Below are 25,447 nucleotides of genomic sequence, written 5' to 3'. Positions count from 1 at the left end.
TGAGGAGAGGATTTTAGGAAGATGGTAAAGTATGTTGGCAAATTTCAAGCTCTCCCAATTTCTCCCACAAATAGAACACATTTGCACTTCAGAACGCTTTCAGATTCTTAAAAAATCAAGAAGACTTGGGGCATACTGAGGTCCTTCCAATACAACCTGAAAAAATCTGAAGAAAGGTCCAGGTTTAGAGATTAACCTGTCTGAAATGCAGATACTCTGGGCTAGCTCCACAAAAACATCAAGTGGGGACTCCTCAAGCTTGTGGGTGTAGCTGAAGCCTCAGCAGGAATCACAGAAACTTTCACCTCCCAGACTGTTTGTGTAGCTGGAGTTTGAGTGAGGGAAGGACTGAGCAAACCTTGACTAATTGGGAACAGTGAATCCAACTGTGCCTGCAGAGACTTGGCCCTGGGCAAGCAGGAACCAGTAAGGCAGGGACACTGCTGGCTGTGGGCACTTGCAGGAGGGTGGAGCTCTTGGTTTGGGGTTCCTGGTCAAAGGGCAGAGGTAAAGGGAAGCTTGAGGAATTATCCACCCCCACCCCACAATTAGATATACTTACATTAATATCTCTTATTAAAAAATCTTCAGGGGAGGATACTTTAGTTAAAAAAGAAAGAAAGGAAAAAAAACAAAAACAAAAACTTCTATCCCAAAGAGTAACATGAAATGGCTCCCTGCCCAGAAAGAATTTATAGAACAACTCAAAAAAGAATTCAAAAATGAGACACTGAGGAAAAACTAAAGAAAAAAATTAAAACTCCTGGAAAAACAAGAAGCTTATGAAAAACAAAGCTAATCAACTAGAAAAAGAACAATCTCAAAGATGAAAATAATTCTTTTAAAATTAGAATTGGGTAAGGAGAAGCGAGTGAAGCTATGAGAGACCAAGAAATAACAAAACAGATTATTAGAATGAGGAAATAGAACATAATATGAAACATAAGAAAAACAATAGATCTGGAAAAAAGATCAAGAAGAGAAAAATATAAGAATTGGGCTGCCAGAAAGTTGTGACCAAAAAGAGAACCTTGACACAATAATGCAAGAAATAATTCTAGAAAACTATCCTGGAATGATAGAACATGAGGGGAAAGTAGAAATAGAAAAAATCCACTGCTCACCCCCTCAGAGATCCTTTTTTTTTTTTTCTTTCTTTTTTATTATTATTATAGTAACTTTTTATTGACAGAATCCATGCCAGGGTAATTGTTTTACAACATTATCCCTTGCACTCATTTCTGTTCCGATTTTTCCCTCCCACCCTCCACCCCCTCCCCTAGATGGCAAGCAATCCTATATATGTTGAATATGTCCTAGTATATCCTAGATACAATGTATGTGTGCAGATCCAAACAGTTTTCTTGTTGCACAGGGAGAATTGGATTCAGAAGGTAGAAATAACCCGGGAAGAAAAACAAAAATGCAAACAGTTTACATTCATTTCCCAGTGTTTTTTTCTTTGGGTGTAGCTGCTTCTGTCCATCATTGATCAATTGAAACTGAATTAGGTCTCGTTGTCAAAGAAATCCACTTCCATCAGATTACATCCTCATACAGTATCGTTGTTGACGTATATAATGATCTCTTGGTTCTGCTCATTTCACTTAGCATCAGTTCATGTAATTCTCTCCAAGCTTCTCTGTATTCATCTTGCTGGTCATTTCTTACAAAACAATAATATTCCATAACATTCATATACCACAATTTACCCAACCATTCTCCAATTGATGGGCATCCATTCATTTTCCAGCTTCTAGACACTACAAACAGGGCTGCCACAAATATTTTGGCACATACTGGTCTCTTTCCCTTCTTTAGTATCTCCTTGGGGTATAAGCCCAGTAGAAACACTGCTGGATCAAAGGGTATGCACAGTTTAATAACTTTTTGGGCATAATTCCAGATTGCTCTCCAGAATGGTTGGATTCGTTCACAACTCCACCAACAATGTATCAGTGTCCCAGTTTTCCTGCATCCCCTCCAACAATCATCATTATTTTTTCCTGTCATCTTAGCCAATCTGACAGGTGTGTAGTGGTATCTCAGAGTTGTCTTAATTTGCATTTCTCAGAGATCCTTTATAGAAGACATATAGGAATATTATCGCCAAATTTCAAAACCTCCAAATCAAAAAGAAAAATTTTGCAAGAAACATCAAAAAACAACCCAACAATTCAATGTGCTTGAGTTACAATTAGAAGTTTACAAGACTTATCAGTAACTATAATAAAAAACTGCAGGTCTTGGAATCTGATCTACATACCAGGAAAAGAACTAGGCCTGCGGCCAAAAATATCATATCAGCAAAATTCTCTATTAATTTTCAATGAAAAAACCCAGACATTCAACAAACTTACAGATTTTCCAGACTTTCTATCAACCAAACCCAAACTTAACAGAAAATTTAACATATAAGAGCCTATAATATCAATGAGCAGTTTTAAGAAACTTAACATGGACAAACTGTTTAAACATGGACAAATTAATTTTTTATATTTAGATATTATATACACATACATATTCATATAAGATTCACATCAACAATAGGATAATTAAAAAGAAAGATTGGTAGAATTAAGGTAAAAATAACAATTATACTATACAAATGAGTTGCAGAGGAAGAATTGACACAGAGGCACTGGTGAGGAGGGCTTGCAGTTCTAAAAACCTACTAACATTGGGAATGAGTTCAATAGGCAACTCATTATATATACCATGAAGAGTATAGCACCCTCCAAAATCTAAAAAGAAATAAGGGGAGAAGGATGGGGACAGGTTAAATAACAGCAAGGCAAGTTATGGAGCAGAATTTAAAGAGGCAGCAAGGACAGATGTGTTTATGTGTATGTGTGAATATGTATCTATATATGTGTGAATATGTATCTATATATGTATACATAAATAGACTTTTCTTAAATGTAGCTTGCTTGGGAGTGATGGGGGGAATGAAAGGGAAAAAAAAAGAATAAAGTAAATAAATTAAAGTAAAAAAAAAAAAGCCGAGAGCCAAAGAACAATTTACAAGGAAGTAAAGAAAAAACACACACACACACACATTCTTGATCTGGTAATTATTTGTTATATATTTTGAATCCTCTCTGATGTTCTGCTAGGCACATGACAATATTCTCTTTTGTTTTTTATTTTTCTTTTTTTCTTACTCTGTTTTTTCAAATTAAAAAAAAATAAAAAAAAAGACTGGTTTGATGAAAATGATGGGGAAATTCAGAAGCTGCTAAATGAAAAATGAGAACACTTCATAGGCTGTAACAACAAGATAATTCATCTCTCTCTAAGAAGATAGCACTCATTTCCAACAAAAGTAAACAAGAATCTAAAGTTAAAAGAGATGCAAGATTCTTGGCTCAGTAAGAAGGCAAATGAAATTCAGTTTTATGCCGATAATAACAATCCAAAGGGTTTTTTTATGAAGACTATTTATGGGCCAAAGAGGTGCATCTCAAGTAGTACTCAATGCTGATGGTACCACACTATTACTAATAAGGACATGAGCCTAGAGATGAACTGAACATTTCTATCATGTTCTCAGCAGACCTTCATCAATCAATGCTGAAGTTATTGACTGTTTACTGTGAAATCCATCATTCCCTTGCTGAAGTTTCAACTTAAAAAAAGGTTTTGAATGCCATTAGGCTTTTGTGTGGTAAAGCACCAGATGCTGATTCTATTCCAACTGAGATTTACAAGGTCGGGGGTCCATTACTCATACAAAAAGTGACTGAGACTTTTCAGATTACGTGGCAAGAGAAAGTTATGCCCCAGGAATTCAAGGATGCTTTCACTGCCCATCTTTATAAAGGTAAAGGGAATAAACTGTCCTGTGACAATCACACAGGGGTGTCTCTCTATTAGTTATTCCTGGAAAGATTCCTGCCAGAATTCTCCTTAATAGGCTAATCCTACACCTAGAAAAAGGCCATATACCTGAGAGTCAGTGTGGGTTCAGGATGGGCTGAGGCACAGCCAATGTGGTATTTACTGCCTGACAACTCCAGGAGAAATTCCAGGTGCAGACCACAGGTCTGTACACAACATTCATAGATCTGACCAAGGCCTTTGATACTGAGCGGCATGAGGACTTATGGAACATTTTGTCACAGTGTGGTTGCCCAGGGAAGTTCATCAATGTAGAACGTCATGTCCGGGTTCTGGACCACGGGCAGCCTCTTGAGCTTTTCCAGTCACCAATGGAGTGAAATAAGGCTGTGTGCTTGCTCCTATGAGTTTCAACATGATGTTTTCAGCCACGTTGTCAGATACTTTCATTAAGGACAAACACGGAATCAGCTACCGCATTGATGGTAAATTCTTCAACTGGAAAAGGCTACAAGCCAAAACTAAACTGGGGGGAGTGTTGTGCATGATTTTTTCTTTGCAAATGATTGCAGCCCTTGAAGCTGAGATGCAAAAAGTTTGGATCCATTCTCTGCTGCCTGTGCTAATTTTTCCCCAATAATTAACACCAAGAAAACACTGGTCCTTCATCACCCATCAGCCTACCATTCATTTGTGGATGTGGCTCCCTACCATCCACTGTGTGAATACAATAAATGGCTAAGTTTTGAATGCTGTGGATAAGTTCAGTTACGTTGGCAGTATACTTTCCAGGAATGCCCATATTGATAATGAGATTAATAGTACTAGAGCTAACTCAGTGTTTGGGAAGCTCTGAAGGCAAATTTGGGAGACAAGAGATATTAGACTGATTACCAAAGTGAAGGTCTACAGAGCCATTGTGCTGACCTCATTATTGTATACTTCTGCAACTTGGCCAATATACCAGCATCATGTCAGGAAACTGAATTGCCATTTTAATTGTCTTAGGAAGATTCTGAAGATCACCTGGCAGGAGAAGGTACCAAACATTGAGGTCCTTCCTCAAACTAAACTGCCAAGTGTTCCTACTCTTCTGCAGAGAGCACAATTCCTTCAGGCTGGCCACATTGTTTGAATGCCAAATGTATGCTTGCCAAAAATATTATTTTACAGAGAACTCATAGGGTAAGTGCTCACAAGAACACTTTCAAGGTCTCTCTTAAGAACTTTAGAACCGATTGTATGACATGGGAAACACTGGCACAGAATCACCCATCACGGCATGCCTTCATCAGAGAAGGTGTTATGCCCTATAAGCAAAGCAGAATTGGAATAGTTCAGAAGAAAGGCAAGAAGTGCAAAGTTAGAGAGTCTACCCCAAATGTGCATGGGGACTATTTGTATCTGACCTGTGGCAGAGCATTTCAAGCTCGTATTGGTTTGATCAGCCACAGACACACTGTGACTTGACACTTACAATGTGATGTTATTTTAGGCCTCTTCAGAAAAAGGAGGACAACCACCACCACAGATTGTAAGGTTCCTGAGGGCAGGGACTGTCTTTTGCCTTTTTTTTTTTTTTTTTTTTTGAAGACCCAGGGCTTTAGTACAGTGTGTAGCACATAGTGGGGCCTTAATAAACAATTTTTGATTGATTACTTAGCCCAAGAGTCCTGATCATATTTTTACAATATGGCATATGCTTAAGCACACTCTGAATCAAAAATGCCATTATTACCTATCCAAAACAATGGATAGGATGGGGTTCTTGGGGCTACAAGGGACAATTGGAGACCATAGGTTTATGTGGTCATCTTTTATGAGCCTTCTTAATGAATCAAACCTCATCAAATTCATTTTAATGTGCACATTGTACTTAAATTATTTCTATTCCTAGATGTAGTTTAATTTCGAGATTTTTGTCTCTGCAGAAAAAAATTTGTACTTTATGGAGACCTGAGTCTTATAATGTAGAGAGCCATTAGCCGGGGGAGGGATATATTCCAAAGACAATTTTTGAAGAAACACAAAACTGCAAAACTCCTAGGGTTCTTAGGTATTATATAATAGTAATAGTCATAGTCTTGTATTCCCTATGCCACTACCCTCCAGTCCCCAATTTTATATGTGAGAAAACTAATGTTTGAAGTCACATGATCTCTGAACTGAAAGGCTCAACTGGCTCTTTAGCTCAATGTCTATATCTAGCTGAAAAGTCAAGTTGGAGTCAAGTTGTAGAGACTTTAAAGGTCAGGCTAAAGACTATATGTTTTTTCCTACAGTCAATAGAGGAGACACTAAGTTTTTGTGCATGAGAGTGATATGGTTATACATGATAATCAGAAAGATTATTTTACTGTGTGAAGAATGGCACTGAGAGATAAGAATGAAGATCAGGAGACCAGTTAGACCATTATTAAAGTCTAGGTTAGAGTTCTTTTGATTGTATCACAAAAAGCATCCTTGAATTCTCGAGAGGTAGCAGGGAAATTTTATCTGAAGCCCCTACATATTCAGTGGCTCATTAATTTTAAAGGCATTTTAATCCCCAAAGATCTTTAATAGCAGGGACTTTGCTTCTGTTCTAGCACCTAGCCAAGGACAACAAGAGCCCTCAATTAGCATCTGCTGAATTGAAAAAGAAGATTTTTTTAAAACCTTTCATGCCTAGTTTCTCCTTCACTGTTGACAAGTAGAGTACTTTAGCTGTGATAGCCTGGCTGTAAATTCATCTAAAACCTGAGGGCTTAATGAGATAAAGAACTGTTTTCTGCTAATGGTCCAGAAGAACCCATTAACAGCTCTAGGACTGAGTCCATCCAGGGGTTTGAAGGGCTTGACTAAAGACAGCCATCCTATTGGGCATGCTCAGTATAGTGGACTTTTACTAAGGAGTGAACTCCTTATGTATGAGTTGGTACTGGAGTTTCCTTTCTATCTGTTTATTTAGAAAAGGGATAAGATGGGTTTCCTCCCTTCTCTAGTACTTTTAATTAGTTGTTGTCTTTTGTTCTGGAAGAGGACCATGACATCAGGGAGGTGATGCCATGATATAACAAGTGAAATGGATTTCAGTGAAAGAGGTAAAGTCCCCTGCCTCACTTTCCCCTCCAGAGCCATTTGTGTCCAGTGGCCAGAGATAGATCAGGATGACTGAGGATGGCCTTGCATGCAGTGGGAGAATTCGGCCTTTTCAAGCTGGGATCTTTTACATTTCTCATTTGACTGAGGCAAATGTCCAATCAGTGATTAAGGCTAGGTAAGATTGAAGCAGAGAAAGGCCTTTTTTACCTAGTCAAAAATATACATACATACATATTTGGGAAGGGAAGATCCTTAGTGTTTTTGGCCAAAACACAAACAATTGCTATTCACTTTCACTCTTAGCCAATCTGGGTGCACACAATAACAAAGTGAGGCTTGGCCTGGGATCTATTGTAGGTCAATGATAGCCAGATTGAATTGGATTTAAGGAAAAGTCCTAGCCTATAAACACCAATATATCTAAGGAGGTTTTAGTGATCAAAATTTACATTCCTTAGAGCAAAGCACTTGCAGGTGAGAGTACAATATCCTATATAGACAGAGGAAAGGGAAGGGAAAAAAGAAAAAGAGTTGTGTTGATATCAGGGAAGCGATGCTACAACATGCAAATGAACTGGATTTAAGTGAGGGAGGGCTATGCAAAATCACCAGTCTTACTTGCTACTCCAGAGCCATCTGGGTACAAGATATAGATCAGGACAAATGGAGATGGCCCTCACTCCTAACTTAATATAGCCACAAAGACAAAAACTGACAAATGTGTGTAGCATTTAAAGATATAGTAGAAAAAGAGTATGCCTCAGTTCGTTCTAAATTTTGGTGTTCTTTACACTATATGGATCCACATCCCATTTTTGTAATTTCCTTCAGATTCTAAGCATGACATTATCATTTTCCTGCTCTTGCTTTCATCATTTGTTGATGCACAGTCATTTTCTGTAGTGTTTAACTCTTTGTGATTCCATTTGGGGAATGGCAACAATAATGTAGTGGTTTGCCATTTTCTTCTCCAACTCATTTTATTTTAATTTTTTTAAGGCTAAACATGTGCAATTCTTCTAACCATATTTCCATATTCATCATGCTGCACAAGAAAAATCAGATCAAAAGGTGAAAGAAAAAAAAAGAGGAAAAAACACCAAGCAAACAAACAACAAAAGTGAAAATACTTGCTTTGATCCAAATTTGATCCAATTCATAGTTCTCTCTTTGGATGCGGACAGCTCTTTTTATCACGTCTACTGAAATTCTCTTGAGTCACCTCATTGTTGAAAAGAGCCAAGTCCATCATTCTAATTCATTTTACAGGTGAGGAAACTGAGAAAAACAGGACTGGGTGACTTATCAAGCTCACACAGTTGGTAAGTGTCTGAAGTTGTTTCTGAATTTAGGTAGAGGAGTCTGCCTTGCTCCAGACATGGTATTCTATCCAATATACCATCTTAGATGCCCATTCATGCTTTGTACATATTTTTGAAAAATATAAGTTGGGGTCAAAGAGCTCCTTAGAATCCATATTAGATAGTTTCCCCTCCTTTTTTTCTTTATCAAAATTGTTTTCCTTTGCAGATTTGAGTCCACGATATCCTACCTATTCTTTCTATAAATACCTTTGACATCTGTTCTCCCCAAATTTTGGTATATGCCTATCTTTCCTCTTCTCTTCTATCATTACTTCCAAAAGAGAGTGGTCATTTTCTCAGAAAGTTCCTATCATTTTACTCTATGAGGTCCAGAATAATCAGGTCCATTTTCTCTTTTGCTTCTCCTACACTATGAAGTATGTAATTATGATTAAAGCAAGTTAAGAGTTTGTTTTTGGCAGAGAGAGCAGTTCATCTCAGAGATATAGAGCTTCCACCCAGGAGGCCAAAACTACATTGAATCCTTAAGTTTAACATCAGTTAAAGGGAGAGATTACCGAATCAGAGGGCTAGTCAGGGTAAAGGAATGGCCAACTGCTTCTGAGATACAGCTGGACTCAGAGAGCGGTTTGGGTGTTAGCCAAAACATCATTTTTAAAAATTATAACTTTTTTATTGACAGATCCCATGCCTGGATAATTTTTTTTACAACATTATCCCTTGCACTCACTTCTGTTCCGACTTTTCCCCTCCCTCACTTCACCCCCTCCCCCAGATGGCAAGCAGTCCTATACAACTTAAATATGTCACAGTGTATCCTAGATACAATATATGTGTGTAGAACTGAACAGTTCTCTTGTTGCACAGGAAGAATTGGATTCAGAAGGTAAAAATAACCTGGGAAGAAAAACAAAAATGCAAACAGTTTACATTCATTTCCCAGTGTTCTTTCTTTGGGTGTAGCTGCTTCTGTCCATCATTGATCAACTGAAACTGACTTAGATCTTCTCTTTGTTGAAGAAATCCACTTCCATCAGAATACATCCTCATACAGTATTGTTGTTGAAATATATAATGATCTCCTGGTTCTGCTCATTTCACTTAGCATCAGTTCATGTATGTCTTGCCAATCCTCTCTGTATTCATCCTGCTGGTCATTTTTTACAGAACAATATTCCATAATATTTATATGCCACAGTTTACTCAACCATTCTCCAATTGATGGGCATCCATTCATTTTCCAGTTTCTAGCCCCTACAAAGAGGGCTGCCACAAACATTTTGGCACATACCAGTCCCTTTCCCTTCTTTAGTATCTCTTTGGGATGTAAGCCCAGTAGTAACACTGCTGGATCAAAGGGTATGCACAGTTTGATAACTTTTTGGGCATAATTCCAAATTGCTCTCCAGAATGGCTGGATGTATTCACAATTCCACCAACAATGTATCAGTGTCCCTGTTTTCCCACATCCCCTCCAACATTCTGCATTATCTTTCCCTGTCATTCTAGCCAATCTGACAGGTATGTAGTGGTATCTCAGAGTTGTCTTAATTTGCATTTCTCTGATTAATAATGACTTGTAGCATATTTCATATGGCTAGAAATAGTTTCAATTTCTTCGTCTGAGAACTGTCTGTTCATATCCTTTGACCATTTATCAGTTGGAGAATTAGCCAAAACATCATTAAGAAACATCCAAGAAGCTTGCACAAGGAAGTCTCAAGCAACACATGGTATGAGTTCAAGAAAATAAAAAGGTGATGGCATATGAAGTCCTTAGCAGTGAGCTTGTGGGAGAAGAGGCTCCAGCTGCCACCATTGCCTATTCTTGTGGGAAAGGCAGGCTACAAATGTGGGGGGTGGGAGGAGAGAATAGGCAACAATGATAGATAAAATGAAGGTCCCATTTTAGACCTCAGTTCTCAGGCCCCGTCTAACTTTGGCTTTCTGTTCTAGGGTCTCTTCTAAATCTAACATAATTTTATGATCTTTTCTCATTCTAACAGCCCATGCTCTATGTTTTGTAATCATTTCCAGTTCCGATGATCAAACAGTCAAGGTACAATGTGTCAGGCACTATGTTAGGTAAGGGGAATATAGACACAGAGAATGAAGCAGCCTCTATTTGCAAGAAGCTCACATTCTAATGGGGGAGACAAGTGCATATAAAATATATTACAAAGTAGTCAGATAACAAGGTAGTTTGGGAGGGAAGGCACTAGTAGTTGGGGGTGAGGAATGGCTTCATGGAGATAATGCTTGAGCTGCATCTTAAGGAAAGACAGGAGGTGGCAGGTGGGAGATAAAAGTACAAAGGCATGGAGACAGGAGAAGAGACCCAGTTTGGCTGGACTATAAGAAGGGTATAGGAGGAGGAATAATATGAGGCTGGGGGTCAGGTTGTATAAAGAAGGCTGTGAAAATGAAATAGAGGATTATATTTTATCCTATAAGTTTTAGGAAGTTACTGGTGCTGAGTAATATGGTTGTTTCTGAGACTAAAGAGAATTATTTTGGCAGCAGTGTGTAGGATGGACAAGAGTGATGAGGACCCTGCATTCATAATTGAGTTAAGAGGCAATAAGGTCCTAAACTAAGGTGGTAGCTATATGATTAGAGAGAAGGGGTCAGACATGAAAGATGTTGTAAAGGAAGAAATGCCAAGATTTAGCAACAGTTTCATTATATGGGGTGAGGGAGAAGAAGGAATCCGAGATAATGTAGAGATTGTGAAACTGAAAGTTTGGAAGGATGATGATGCCTTCAATAGGGATAAGGAAATTTAGAAGATATTCTATGTTCTAAGGTCTCTTCTAGCTCTGATGTTTTATGTTTCGTGTTCCAAGCCTTAACAGTTTATGTTCTATGATTTAAGGTTCCTTTAAGTTCCAATATTCTGTGATTCTATGACTACTCTTAGAAACTAAGAAATAAACCGATGTTTTTTGCCAATGTGAGGTGGTGAATGCTTTTTAAAAAAAATATTTATTTTAATATATATTGCTTTATGAATCAAGATGGGAGAGAAAAATCAAAATAAAAGGGAAAAACCACAGGAGAGAAAAAAAAAAACCCAGAAAGAAGTGAACATAGCATATGTTGATTTACATTCAATCTCCATAGTTGTTCTTCTGGATGCAGATGGCATTTTCTGGCCAAAGTCTATTGGGATTGCTTTGGATCACTGAACCACTGAGAAGAACCTACTCTTTCATAGTTGATCATCACCCATTCTTGCTATTATTGTGTACAATGTATTCTTGGTTCTCTTTGTTTTGCTCAGCATCAGTTTGTGTAAATTTTTCCAGGCTTTTCTAAAATCAGCTTGTTCATTTTTTATAGAACAATAATATTTCTTCACTTTCATATACCACAGCTTATTCAGCCATTCCCCAACTGATGGGCATCTACTCATTTTCTCATTCTTTGTTATGAGGTGGCAAATGTTAATCAAAAACAAAGTTATGCCTTCTTTATCAAGGTCCTGTGAGAAATGCACTTTGTAAATTTAAAAGCACTATAGAAAGGGAGTTATTATTACTATATTTACTGGAACAGCAAATATTCAGATTCTCCCCATTCTTTTTCTTTTAAAAATATTCCATTCATGCTTTTATCTTTTGATATATTACTGTCTCCTAAAATTATCCTCCCCCCCCCAAATCTCATTCTTATAATGAATATAGTCAAATAAATTGACATCTAGACTGTGAAAATATATACATCACTTCACATCTACAGCTCATCATCTCTCTACCTAGAGGCAAGAAGCATGTTTCACTGTCAATGACCCCATTGGTCATTTCATAGATCAGAGTTCTAAAGCATTTCAATGTTATTTTCTTTGTGGTTTCTAGATTCCCCACAAGAATAGTTTTGTCAACACTGCAATAGTCTGGGTCTAATAGTTTTCACTTATGGCTACACCCTGGATTTAGAGTTCATGCTGTCATCCATGCTGGCATCTCTGGTACCTTTTAGAAATTGGGATTAAAGGCAAGTTTCTGCCTTTGGACAAACCTGGAGGCAGGGTTCCAGCATCTATCAGTAATCAATTAGCTGGCAGAGTATATATTAACTTAACAGTGAACCTTACCTGAGGCAAGTGCAAAGGTATCATCTCAAGGATCATTTAAATGATGAGGTCAATACAGAAGACTCAAGGACCACCTTTTCACTCAATAATGAGGTTCTGAAATTATTAGAAATATTTTGCCCTCCAGAACCTGATGGGTGAGAGAATTTCTAAGGAACAATTTAAACCATAACCAACAGGCCCTTTATGAGCTTCTTGCAAAAAGAATGGTTCATCCTCAAACACATCACTGTTATGTTTCTACCCAATACAATAAGAACATATTAACTTTATGACCATGGACAAGTTACTTCACCTTAAGATTATTTCCTCAACTATAAAATGGTTCTAGAAATACTTGTTGAATAGTGTCATTGTGAGAAAATCTTAAAGCGTTAAAGAAATATGAATTATTAAGGCAAGCAGAAATGACTTCATGTTCCTCTATTCTTGGAGTTTCAATTATATGGGTAGCTCTTCCTGCTCCCAAGCAGAGTACCAGTAATGAAATGCCAGTGTTGAATACCTTTAGGGTTAGGGCTACTCTGTATGAGGGTTGACATGAGGTCTTTCCTGAGGACATGGGAACTAAAGCAACGAGGATGTCAGCTCCAGTTTTTGCATGGGTAGCACTGAGGAGAGGAAAAAACTAGTAAAGATCAGTCAGCATTCGATAGTACCTTACCTTTGGTGTCATTGACTGGATCCATGTGCCGATATATGTAGCCTTCCAGATACGAGTGAAACTTGGGGGTGGGTGGGAAGAAAGCCAAGCAGATTGCCATGAGTTCCCAGCCTCGTGCCAGGCTCTCATAACGGAAATTTTCTGTAGTCTGTCGGCAGAGTTGGATATAAAGCTCATCGCGCAGACCTTGCATACTCCAGCCTTTGGTGGCCACCTCCAGAGCCACACTGAGCTGATCCCCTTTGGCCCGCCGATCACCCATGTACATCTGGATCAACTTGAAGATCTCACAGGCTTCTTTCTTCACATTCCGGTCACTGGTCATAATCATAGGCTTCTTGATAGACTCACTGCTCCAAGCCAGCATGTTGGCAATAGATACCTTCCGTCGGAAGAGGCCTTGAGTGTGCTTATTGAAGTGCTTTGAGGCCCAATTTTCAATGTCTGTCTCAGAAGATGGCTTGCGTAATGTGAAGGTGGGAAAAACACAGCTCGCACTTGGCATCATGTTCCGGTTCTGTCTACTACTCTCAAACTGGGCACAGGCACCAAGGTCCTCTGACTGGGTGAGAAACAACAGGCAGAACAATGTGTTAGTTAGTAATCTGAGCAGGTATGTGGATATCATCAAACGAATTCTACTCTTCCAGGGTGTAATCAACATGCTATTACTAGGTAGCCCCTACATCCATGTAGCTCCCTTATAGTCAAGACCAGAGAGACAACAACTTAAAAGCAATGTGAACGTAGTGAAAATCATGGTACGGAGAAGAAAGAATCATGAGGCAACAAACAAGCATTTATAAAGTACTACCTAGCAAACATGCATTGTACTAGGCTCTGGTAATAATTTTCAGGCTAGATTTCTAATTTCATTGGTATAAAGAACTCCTAATGATGAAATTCCTTCCACTAATGCAGAGTAGTATCTGCTCTGAAACTTAAATCTTAGAAAGTTTTCAGAGGCACTGAGAAGTTAGGTAACTCAGAAGATTGTCTTATCTCTAGCAATATCAACTTATTAACTATGTACATTTTTCTGTCAGGTACTGGGAGGCACAAAGATAAAAGTGAAATAGTCCTTTCCCTTCAAGAAAGTTAGTAACAGGCGAAATCTTATAAATACAAAATATTTATATTATAAAAAGTTCTCATATGTCGGAGTCTATTGGATAAGATCGAGTCCAATGAATTTGGCTTAATCTCACATGCTATAAAAATCAAATACATAACTAATTACTTTCCTAGATAAATTTTGCCTCTGTCACATCACTCATCTGTGAACATTTTGTATCTTTCCTCTTTTTTTCCTAGCACTCAAAATATTCAAGGAATAAGGCAAAGACTATGCATTATTTGTCTTTGTGTCTCCAGTGCCTAATACAATGCCATATACAAATGAACAAATTAATAAATGTTTGTCGAATGAACTTTGGAAACTTGAACCAAATCTTTTGATGCAGTCTAGCATATCACTAGTAGTAGAAGACATGGTGGCTAAATCACAGTTCCACTAACAGTACTCTGATGTATCTGGTTTCCTACAACCTGACTCAATTCTTTTTTATTGTTTCCATTGACTGGAAAATTCTCTCTTCTCATCTTTACTTCCAGATTTCTCTGGCTTAATACTCAGTTTAAATCTGACCTTCTACTGGAGGAGGCTTTTCCAAGTCTTCCCTTCCCTGTCTTTCTTAAGTTCCATTTATACTTTATATATCTTGAATACATAATTATATACATGTCCTTTTAAGTTTCTTGAGGAAAATATATTTTTGCCTTTCTTTGTATGTCCAACACTCAGAATAGTAAATGCTTAATGTATGTTTGGTGGTTCAACTCCTAAGGCCAACATCCCAGTTTAGATCATTATCATGATTAAACATTAACAACAATTCCTTCAAAGCCAATTCATGGTCCATGTTGTGAGGGAGGGGAACAATAGCAAATTAAGGGAATGAAATGACTTTCATTCAGGGGGATTCTCTGTCCTAAAATCACTATAGGAGCTATCTAGGCCTGAGAGGAACCATGAAATTCTGAGCAGCTAGATTCTAGCAATACCAATGACTGACTTTACACATGTGTCAGCATGAGGAAACTGATCCTTTGAAACTAAGAAACTGAGAGATGGCATAGGATTGCAATCTGGCTCTACCTGCAATTGTCACGATGGTCAGTTTGAAGTGGATGACAGAGGAGTGAGCGATTCTCTTTTGTATTTTTGGTACTATAAGAAGGCAAGACATATCAGAATAAATCAGAAATACTAGTACCTTAACTGCTAGTAATGTTAAAAACTTGAATATTTTTTATTATGTACTTGTAATATAACAAAAATAGAAATAGATTTCACTAGTAGGCAAACACTTCATATTGCTCTATGTCAACAGAACTCAATTCCTAATAACATATGTATGTTGTGGACCAGTATAACTTTGTTTTGTTTGTTTTTCAGTAAAAATTTTTTAAAATTAATTTTATTCCACTATGATAAATAAGAATATTACAATGTCATTCTTCTTCTCCTATACTTTATATTGTTACTGGCTTCCTTTTTTAAAAAAAAATATTATTTGGTTATTTCTTTTTTTTTTTCAGATGTCATATTTTTGTTTTGCTTTTTTACTGAAACAAATACAAAATATTTTAGAAAAAACAGAATAGAAAAAGAAAGACAGAAAAGGAAAACTCAACCAAACCAAACCAAAACATTCTCATGTACCCAGCAAAATATCTAACAAAAGATTTCCATATCAAGAAAGCACACATAATAATAGAATTATTGAGTGTCCATCCTTTTTTTTTTTTGGGGGGGGGGGGGCTTCCTTGTATGTTATTCTTTTGTTTTCTACTGTAACCTTTTCCTTTATTCTTTTTTCCATTTTTTTAAAAAGACCATTGCTTTTCTGCAGTGAGAGCCTAGTTTAGATTTTGAGATGAATAAAAAATGAAAATGTAATGCCACAGTCTCCTTGAATTGCCCTACCTCAGTCATTATGCCCCAAACCTCAGGCTATCATACCACCCTATCCTCTTGATCATCAGAATAATTGATAAGGATAAAAGATCTTATATTTTAGAATATCAGATGCTGCTCCTCCCAATCTATTAGAATATCAGATACCTTTCCCCATCAGAATATCAGATAATCTTCCCATCTTCGATGCCTCCCTATCATGTCACCCCATCTGCTCTCCATTATGTTGTTTCTAACTCCCTATAAAGAATCTTTATACCCCACATTCCATACTGGATACTTGGAGACAATAGTCCGATCCAGTCAACTGACTTACTCTCCAATAAATTAAACAGTTATAACTCTCTAATCTCTATCTCGCCTCAGTTTCTCCAGTATTACAAAATTTGAGAAGCATATGAAGGTGCAGGTAGGTCTACAGTGGCTACAATGCTGGGCCTGGCATAAGGAAGACTCATCTTCCTATGTTCTGGTCTCAGATACTTGCAAGTTTTGTGAACCTGGACAAATCTCTTAATCCTGTTTGCCTCAGTTTTCCTCATTGTAATATAAGAAGAGAATGGAAAACCACTGCAGTATCTTTACCAAAAAACTCTCAGATGGGATCATGAAGAATCAGATGTGACTAAAAAGCAAGTGAACAATATATGAAAAGAGAAAATTAAAAACTTTGAGGTCACTGGAAACCTTCAGTTAACAAAAAGTCTAGGAATATCATCTAATAACAAAATGGGTGATCAAAACAATATTACTATCTCAGGGGATTTATAAAAAGGAAATGGATATAGACTAGAATTCCTATTTAGTTATATACTTTTATATACTCCAGTTATATACTCCTCAAGAAACTTAAAAGGACATGTATATAACTATGTTATTTTCTTTCCCCATCCTTCCCCTGGGGAAAATAAAGAAAAAGCTGACTTTGAAAAAATATTCATAGTCAAGCAAAACAAACCATCACAATGACCAAATGAAAAATGTATGTCTCTGTATATCTTGAGTACATCATCTCTATCAAGACTCTACTGGTAAATGTAAACAATAGGCTTTAAAAAACATGCATACATGACACACTTTTAAGTTTAATCTGCATTATTAACATTTTCTCCACCACTTTTCTTAAGACTAGACAATGAATAAAACAATAATTCAAACTGTGGTTTGTAGCATTTGCTGATTTTTGAGGTGTGAATGTTCACACTAAAAATTGAACAATCAGCTCTTCAGAACTAGTATGGGCTTGTTCCGGCACACTCCTGCATCTGTCTCAGCAAGGTAGGTGGCATTCACTGATCTTCTGGAATTGCTGTTATTGCACTGATCCAAGTTAAACCTTTTAAAGTTGTTTGTCTTTACAATATTGTTATTATAGTAAATTATTCTCCAAGTTCTGCTCACTTTACCATGCAACAGTTTATACAATTCTTTCCAGATTATTTTGAAATCCTTCCTTTCACCATTTCTTACAATGCAATGACGTTCCAATTATACTAAGTAAACAAGATTTATTCAGTATTCCCTAGTTGATGCCCTCTTTCTTAGCTTATAGTACAAAAACCAGCTGCTACAAATATATTTTTGTTACAATTATTACAAATAATGTTAACAACTCATTTACAAAACCCATTTGTTATATATGTGGTATAAGTCTGACCTCCATTTTATAGAAGAGGAAACTGAGGCTTAAAAAGGTAACTTGTCCTTGGTGTTATGGGTAATATGAAAGTCAAGATTTCAATCCCTTCCTATTGTCACTACACAGTACTACATCTCATTTCTAAGAGTGATTCCATTTATATATGAATTCAGATAATTTTCAACTTTCTGGCTTTTATACATGTTTTGTAGTGAGGTTGGGTGGGGCAGAGGGGAAGAGAAGAAGGATGTTAACTGTCTTTCCCCCTACTGAAAATACTCACCTCTGATATTTTTTCTATGGGTACCTCAGGTAGAGAGGACACACAACTCCATGCTGGTTTACCATGACCTTAACCACTTTCTAACTTCTTAAGAGCACTTAATATCTGTGCCACTCCCATGACTCAAAGCTTACCATGAATATTACTATTTTAAGACAAATGTGTTCAGAGAAGGGCCACTAAGAATATGTAGTTTATGTCCTCTTTTTTATTTTTATTTTTTTAAGTTTATGTCCTCTTTATAAAAATACTGAAGGCCCTGGGAATGTTTCAGTTGGAGAAGACTTAGGGGGATGTGACCATCGTCATCAAGCCTACTAGGAGGTCTGGTAAGTGGAAAAGGTACTGTACTCATTCTGATTAGGAAGAACTAGAGTGTACCTGACAGAGAGATTTTGTAGCATTTCCTACTAGTCTTGTCTTGTTCAGTCTGTATCTTGAGAAGAACTTATCTGAAATTATGCTTAACAAGGGGCCTTACTAACTCTATTTAAAATATCCAGGGATGAGGAACTCAATACCTGGAGGCAATCCACTCTAATTTTGGAATGCTCTAATTATTAGGAAACTTCTCTTTACATGGATGCCTGTTAGCAACATTGTCCCCACTCTTCCCAGAATTGCCCTCTGGGGCCAAGCACAAATCAAATGTCTCCTTCACATTATGACCCTTTCCATAGGGGAAGGCACTGTGTGTCCACAACTCTCCACGACGACCCCCCCCCCCCCAAACCATTCTCAGGTTTTTTAAAAAATAGATATAGGTAAGACACAATAGGATCACTATCACAGCTTTAGCATTAGAAAAGCCCTCAGAGACCATCTAGGTCACTCCCCTCATTACAAAAATTGAGGCTTAGGGAGGGATTTAAGTGCCTTTTCTAAGGTAAGGTTAGAGATGAGATTTGAAATAGGGTTCTTTGACTCCAGAGTAGGTGATCTTTCCATCATACAACATTGTTTTTCAGTTTCTTCATAATAACAGTTGTAAATCTTTGGCTCAATTCCAGTTTGCCAATTTCTTTCCTAAAATGTGACATACCAAATGGAAACCAATACTCGAAAACATAATACTATTAGACTTTGGCTTAATATAAGAACTTTTCCAATACTGGGAATGCCCAAGCAGAGGCTAGACGATAAATAAGTAAGGTATTACTGATGGTAGGCAGACACTTGGATTAGATTCCCATGAAAAAGTATTTCTTTTAGAGGAACTATATGTATATTTAACTGTCCTGTTATATATGTGTTGGATTATAAAATTCTAGAGGGGTTCTTGGTGAACATTTTCCTGGTGATAAAAGAAGCCATAACTGTCTGAATCCAAGGATATGCATATGAACTCTTGATAATTGCAGAAGTGAAGGACGTTGGAAGGAATGACCTTGCAAGAATGGAAGTACAGCCAATCACAGGTGCTTATTTTAAAGGGAAAGAAAGATGGATCTGGATTTTTTTCTTTCCAAGGCAGCAAGGCAGTGTGCTACCACCTTGGGAACTGGTAAGTAAAAGTTAGTTTGGAATAGAGTAAAAGAGTTGAGAGTCAAAGTACCCAGGTTGTGCTACCACCTTGGGAACTGGTAAGTAAAAGTTAGTTTGGAATAGAGTAAAAGAGTTGAGAGTCAAAGTACCCAGGTGGACTTCTGTGCAGATAGGCCTTATCATCCCACTTTCAGCTGTTAGAATTCTGAAGGCAAAGACAAAGTCTTCTAAATGAAAAATCTCTGAAAGAATGACATTAATAGAAATAAAAAGGTTTTAACCTCAGATCATATCAATCTCTCCCTGAATGGATCTGGAAATGGTTGACAAGTCCCCTGTTACCTGTCAGACCAATAACTGTGTTGGAGCTGGGCTGTTCCAATGTTATTTCCTAGAATCATATAGTTTAAGAGATGGAAGGGACCACAGAAAACATTTGACTCAATTCTTATTTAAAACTGAATCCTCTTGAACATATACCTACTTCCAAAAAAAGACCTCTAGTGATAGGGAATTCCCTGTCTAACAAGAAAGTTCATTCCTTTCTTTTGGACACCTCTAATGATTAGGAAGTCCATTAGAGTGAGCCAAAATCTTCCTATATTTCTTCTAGAAATGAGCAGAGCAACTCTAAGGTCATTAAAATGTTAGAGAAGACATGTTAAAGAGAGAAATGCACAGAATTAGGAAACTGATGCGTGACCATAAATAAGTCAATTAATGTCTCTGAATCTTATTTCCCTCATCTGTAAAATGGAGATAATAATGCTTATACTATCTAATTTCCCAGATTTTTGTGAGTTTTAATCTTAACGTATACTATTAATATGATTAAATAATAGCTAGGATTTACTCAATATTTTAAGGTTTGTAAAGAACTCAACATGTTATTACATTTTCTTTCCCTGTTATTAGTGTTCTTGCCTTCTTAAAATTACTTTAGATTATCTTCTATATGCTATGTGTTTCCTTAAGTATGTATATGTTGTATCCCTCCAGCAGAATGTAAATCATATGTGAAGGGAAATGATCAATACATCTTATAGAAGATATAATCTTGTGACCAGTCTGAGTAGACTCCACAGTTATGTAAAGGGAAATAATGTCTAACAAGCCTGGAAAGGTGAGTGGGATCCAAGATGCAAGGGGCTTCACCTGTCAAATACATTAGTCTGAATCTGATCATAGAGGCAAGAGGGAAACTCTGGAGCTGCTTCTTCTTCTTCTTTTTTTTTTTTTGCTGATGCAATTGGGGTTAAGTGACTTGCCCAGGGTCACACTAGGAAGTGTTAAGTGTCTGACGCCAGATTTGAACTCAGGTCTTCCTGACTTCAGGGCTGGTGCTTCTGGAGTTTCTTGAGCAGGGGACAGACATTCTGGAGGAATAACACTATTTGTATGAAAGGTGATAGCGCCTGGAATCTGGGGAATTCTTAGAGATGAAGTGATGAATATCTGAATTAGACTGAGAATTATGGAAATGGAGAAAGTAGAGCAGATACAAGAAATTTTGTGAAGGCAAAATGGACAAAACAGAAACTTCTTGGACATGTGAAATTGAGTCAAGTGACTATTTGAATTAAGAGTTCGCAACTCCAGAGTTGGGAACCTGGAAAACTGTAGTATGCAAGATAGCAATAGAGAAGTTAGGGTTTTTTTATTTTTTGTTTTTTAAAGACAATGAGTTCTGTTTTGGATATGTTGAGTCTTCAATGTCCATAGGACATCCAGTTTGCAATGCTTAAGACAGTTAGTTATGTGGGACAGAAACACAAAAGAAACTAGGAATATCTGTGTTTTATCTATACATGAATATATGCACACACATATATAAATAATATGAGCTTCAATTGCATAGAAGTGATATCAGAACCCATGAAAATTAAATTGAGATCATCAAGTGAAAGAGGATAGAGATAGCAGAGAAGGATGTTCAGGACAGAAGCTAGGTGAATATCTACATTTACAAAGCATAATTGGGAAGATTCCTATAAAGAAGCCTTAGAAAGAGTGGTCAGATAGGAAGAAGGAAAACCACGAGAGCAATGTCGTGAAAATTCCTTGAACTGTTTTATTTATGTCTTTGTATAACTACAACAACCAAAAAATGGTTCAATAAAACCAAACACTATCTGAAAGCAGATACAACATTTTATATCTGTATTTCTCTTCCTCTCCATCTTTTCAATATTTTTAATCTCTTTACTAAGGCCAAATTTGATCATATAATCACACAACATTAAGTTCAGACTTAATTATTTGTTGAATTTAATGTGTCCTTATTAAACATTATTTTATTACATGTAGTCAGTCAATCATTCACACTACATTTATATGTACACAAGGATTCTAACTCATAGTGCATGATGCCATATCGATAGCTGGTATGAAAGTGAAAAGGCATGAGAACTTGGCAGTTTCTTATATTTTATATTGCTTTCTCAACTAGACCTGAAGCTCCTTGAGGACAGGCAAGAAGCCTATCTGCAGTTTCTTTTGTATCTCGTGCTTAGCATAGCACTGTATATATAGGGACAAGAGGCTGGACCTATGCTTTCATTGATACACCTAGATGAAGAAACTTCTGCCAGTGTGGATCTGCTGTTTCCCTGAAGCAACACAGCACGGACTTGTTAAGTGACCTGCTCAGGGTTCCATTAACTACTATGTGTCAAGTGCAGGACTTGAGCCTCTGCTCTGGAGTCACATCTGTATTGACTCCACCACACTGAGCTCTCATGTGCACACAATGGTGGTGGCAAGGAAGAGACTGGCTGAATAAATAGCTACAAATACAACAGAGCAGATTACCCAAGAAACTAACAAGTTTACACTCCTGAAACGTAATAGCTGAGTCAGAGTCATTCATACACATGTTTTACCTAATAAGATTTGTGCAGCCTATCTTTATATTGATGGTGGGGGAGGGGTGTGTGTGTATGTGTAACTCAGTTTGGAGCACTAGGGGGTTTTGAGCCTTTCAGTCCATGACTTATAACCTCCTATTTTAGAATCCGAGGACGTATGTCCTCGGACGTACTTTGCTCTGCCCTTTTACAACCTGTGTCCCAATGCAAGCTCCACCACCATTCATTGTTTGTTTCTTCGAAAAATGAGGAAGTTGGGCTAGATGATCTCTAAGGTTTCTTTCTGGCTTTATGTTAATTTTACCTTATGACTAAAAGAATAAGGATCATTTTTTTCCCTAGTCATGGACAAATAAGACTCCTGTCATCATTAATTACTTCTCAAAGTTCTTATTCAGTTCTTTTCATTATGAATTCTTGAAAATTTCCTATTTTATTAAAGATCTATCTTTTTTCCTACTAGGATAATACTTGATTTTGTAGGATAGATTACTTTTAGTTATAAGCGTCTGTTTTTTGGAATATATTGTATTCAGAACTTTCTTATTCTGTAGGGAGGAAGCTGCCAAGTTTTGTGTGATCCTGAGTGTGGCTCCTTGGATCTTGAACTTTCTCTCTGGCTGCTTGCAGTATTTTTTCTTGAATATGGAAGCTTTGGATTTTGGTTATGATGTTCCCGGGAATCTTGATTTGGGGGTTTCTTTCAGAAGGCAACCAGTGGATTGTTTGTATTTTCTCTTGAACCTTTAGTTCTCATAGATCTGAGCATTTCTTGGTTATGATTTCTTGAATGTGTAGTATCCAGGCTTTTTTTTTTGGGGGGGGGGGGGGGAGATTATAATTTTTAGCTCTTTTTTCTAAGTTACTTGTTGATGGAATATATTTTACACTTGTAAGTTTTTGATTTTGTTTTAATATTTCTCTGGTGCCTTATGAAAGTCACTACTTTGTATTTAGCCCATTCTGATTTCAAGAGTGTTAAATTTTTGGGTCATAAATGCTATTATATAAGCAAGTAAGGATATTAAAAACAAGGCCCCACTGTTGGGCCATTAATAATGCATCTGTCATCCAAGTGTTGGCTTTTCTGCTTTCCACCTGACAGTTCTATTTACATTTGCTGCTATCAGTTGCTGTTCAGGGACCAACGGCCTCACTGACAATCCAGGGCATTCAAAATGCCAGAGGCAAGCATGAGCTTAATACTCTGTACCACCTACAAGGGGAAAAAAATGAAACTTGAGGGGAAAGAGAGGAGACAGACTTTTGACAAGGCAGCTCTTGCCAGCAATCCAGACCTTTTGAGAAAGTTTTCTTCTCAAATAACATGGAAAATAAGCAGTCAGAGCTCAATTAAAACTAAAGGGACTTTAGAATTAATCTAGTTCAATAGTTCTTAAGCAGAGATCCATGAACATAGTGTTTTTTAAAATACATATTTTTTATATATTGTTATTTCAATAGAATTGGTTTTCTTTCTAATTCTATGTATTTCACTATATGCATTTAAAACCATTACAATGAGGAGACCAAAGGCTTCAAAAGACTGAAGAAGTTCTGATCTAATTCAACCCTTTCATTTTATAGATGAGGAACATGAAGCCTAGAGAGGGAAAATGATTCGTCTAGTGTCACAAAGCTAAGATTCAAATCCAGGTATTAAGATTTCAAATTCTCTTTATATGACACTATGACTTTGTTCTTTATCCAAATAAGTAAGGAGGGAGGGGGGAATAAGGCCACCAAGAAAGACTCCATATATATCTTAAAATCATCTTTTCCTTCTCTTACCCCCAGGAGAGAATGACCTTACAATCATATGTCTAATTCAGAGCAATAAAGCATTAATTTTTAATCAAATTATTCTTCTGTTGATATAATTGAGAAAGGGTATCTTGATTCTGGGAAAATTTCTGGCTTCTGATATGGAGGCCCAGTGTCAAGATCAGCCATGTTACCCACTGAAAGCTAAAGGAGCATGAAATCAGTAAACTGCTTTGGTTCTGTATATGGAGTAGTCTGTGCTATGGACATGTAACAGGGAAACTGCAAAAGGGAAATAAATGAAGGGGAGCTGAAGAAGAGCAAAGAGGATGCCCCAAAAAGAAGAGATCTACTATTCTTGAGTCAGCACCACCACTGGAAAGCTGCGGGGCAGTCTGTAAAAAACTTATTCCACCCTTTCTCATTAGGCAGTAAATCAGAGAGCAAGGGAAATGTTCTGCATCTTTCATGAGACACATCAGCCGTTGGGCCAAGAATTCAAGATTATAGAAAGAGACCAATTACCCATCTTTGCTCCCTGAACCCTCCCCCAAACTAAATGCTCACCTTGGAAGCAGCAGGTCCTATTGAACAAAAAGTTATAACAACCTGAGAATGCAGAAATGCAGAGTATCCATACTGAACGGACCTTATTTCCACAGGCTGAGCTAGTTGATGCTGTAAAAGATTCTTCAGGATTTCACAATACAGAGCATTCACATCCTTACATTCTTGTGGGGTCCACTCCCAGAAGGCTCCCCAGGGCTGCAGAGTGTTCACAATGGCACAGGCCCAATTGCCAGAAAGCTCTGGGGGCTATACAATGGAGTGTGTTCATACTGATGAAAGCCTCACTCCCTGAGGGCTTTACAATGCAGGGCATTCACACTGGTACAGGCCTTGCTTCTGGAAGTGTTTCTCAGATCTAGAGAACAAAGTGTCCTTACCAATATGGGCCATACTCCAGGAAGCTCCTCAGGGCGTGGAAATAATTCGTTACCAACCTCCCTCCTTATGCCTGCCCCTTTTCCTATAAGAGTCCAGACCAGAATTCAAAAACTATGAGAGTGCTGAACTGCCTTATCTAGAAATGTTCTCATCTGTTCAAACCCATGTGACATCTGGCAGGAGGAAGCTCCAGGTTTGACCACAAGTCAGTTTGTTTCCCTTTTGGGTCCTACCAGTGGACTTTAGGCCCACACTTCCTCAGCTCCCTTGGAGATGTTTGTATTTCCTCATATAAACATTGTGATTGGAATTTCAAATACTTTTTCTACTGTGTTATCTAAAAGCTCTACATAATCCTAGCCTACCATTATCTTAACATCAAACATTGAACCAGCACCAATAGTGAGAAGGGCCATTTATCCAAACATATGCTAATAGAGTCATTATCTCACATCAGATAGGTAATTAGCCT

At 37.4% G+C, this 25,447-nt stretch overlaps 1 protein-coding gene across 4 annotated transcripts in view; it reads right to left on the bottom strand.

Moving 5' to 3' along the window:
* ARHGAP39 (Rho GTPase activating protein 39) overlaps positions 1-25,447 on the bottom strand; it is a 327,894-nt gene that overhangs the window by 38,666 nt on the left and 263,781 nt on the right. For all 4 annotated transcript variants that reach the window (XM_031947348.1, XM_031947350.1, XM_031947346.1 and 1 more), the window contains one exon: positions 13,010-13,571. In XM_031947348.1, coding sequence (XP_031803208.1) covers positions 13,010-13,571 — 562 coding nt within the window. The remainder of the gene's footprint in view (positions 1-13,009; positions 13,572-25,447) is intronic.

The sequence above is a fragment of the Sarcophilus harrisii genome, chromosome 1, assembly GCF_902635505.1.
Source record: "Sarcophilus harrisii chromosome 1, mSarHar1.11, whole genome shotgun sequence".
NCBI classification, from domain to species: Eukaryota; Metazoa; Chordata; class Mammalia; order Dasyuromorphia; family Dasyuridae; genus Sarcophilus; species Sarcophilus harrisii.
Note: the sequence above shows the minus strand (reverse complement) of the source record. Positions and strands in the feature narration are given on the sequence as shown.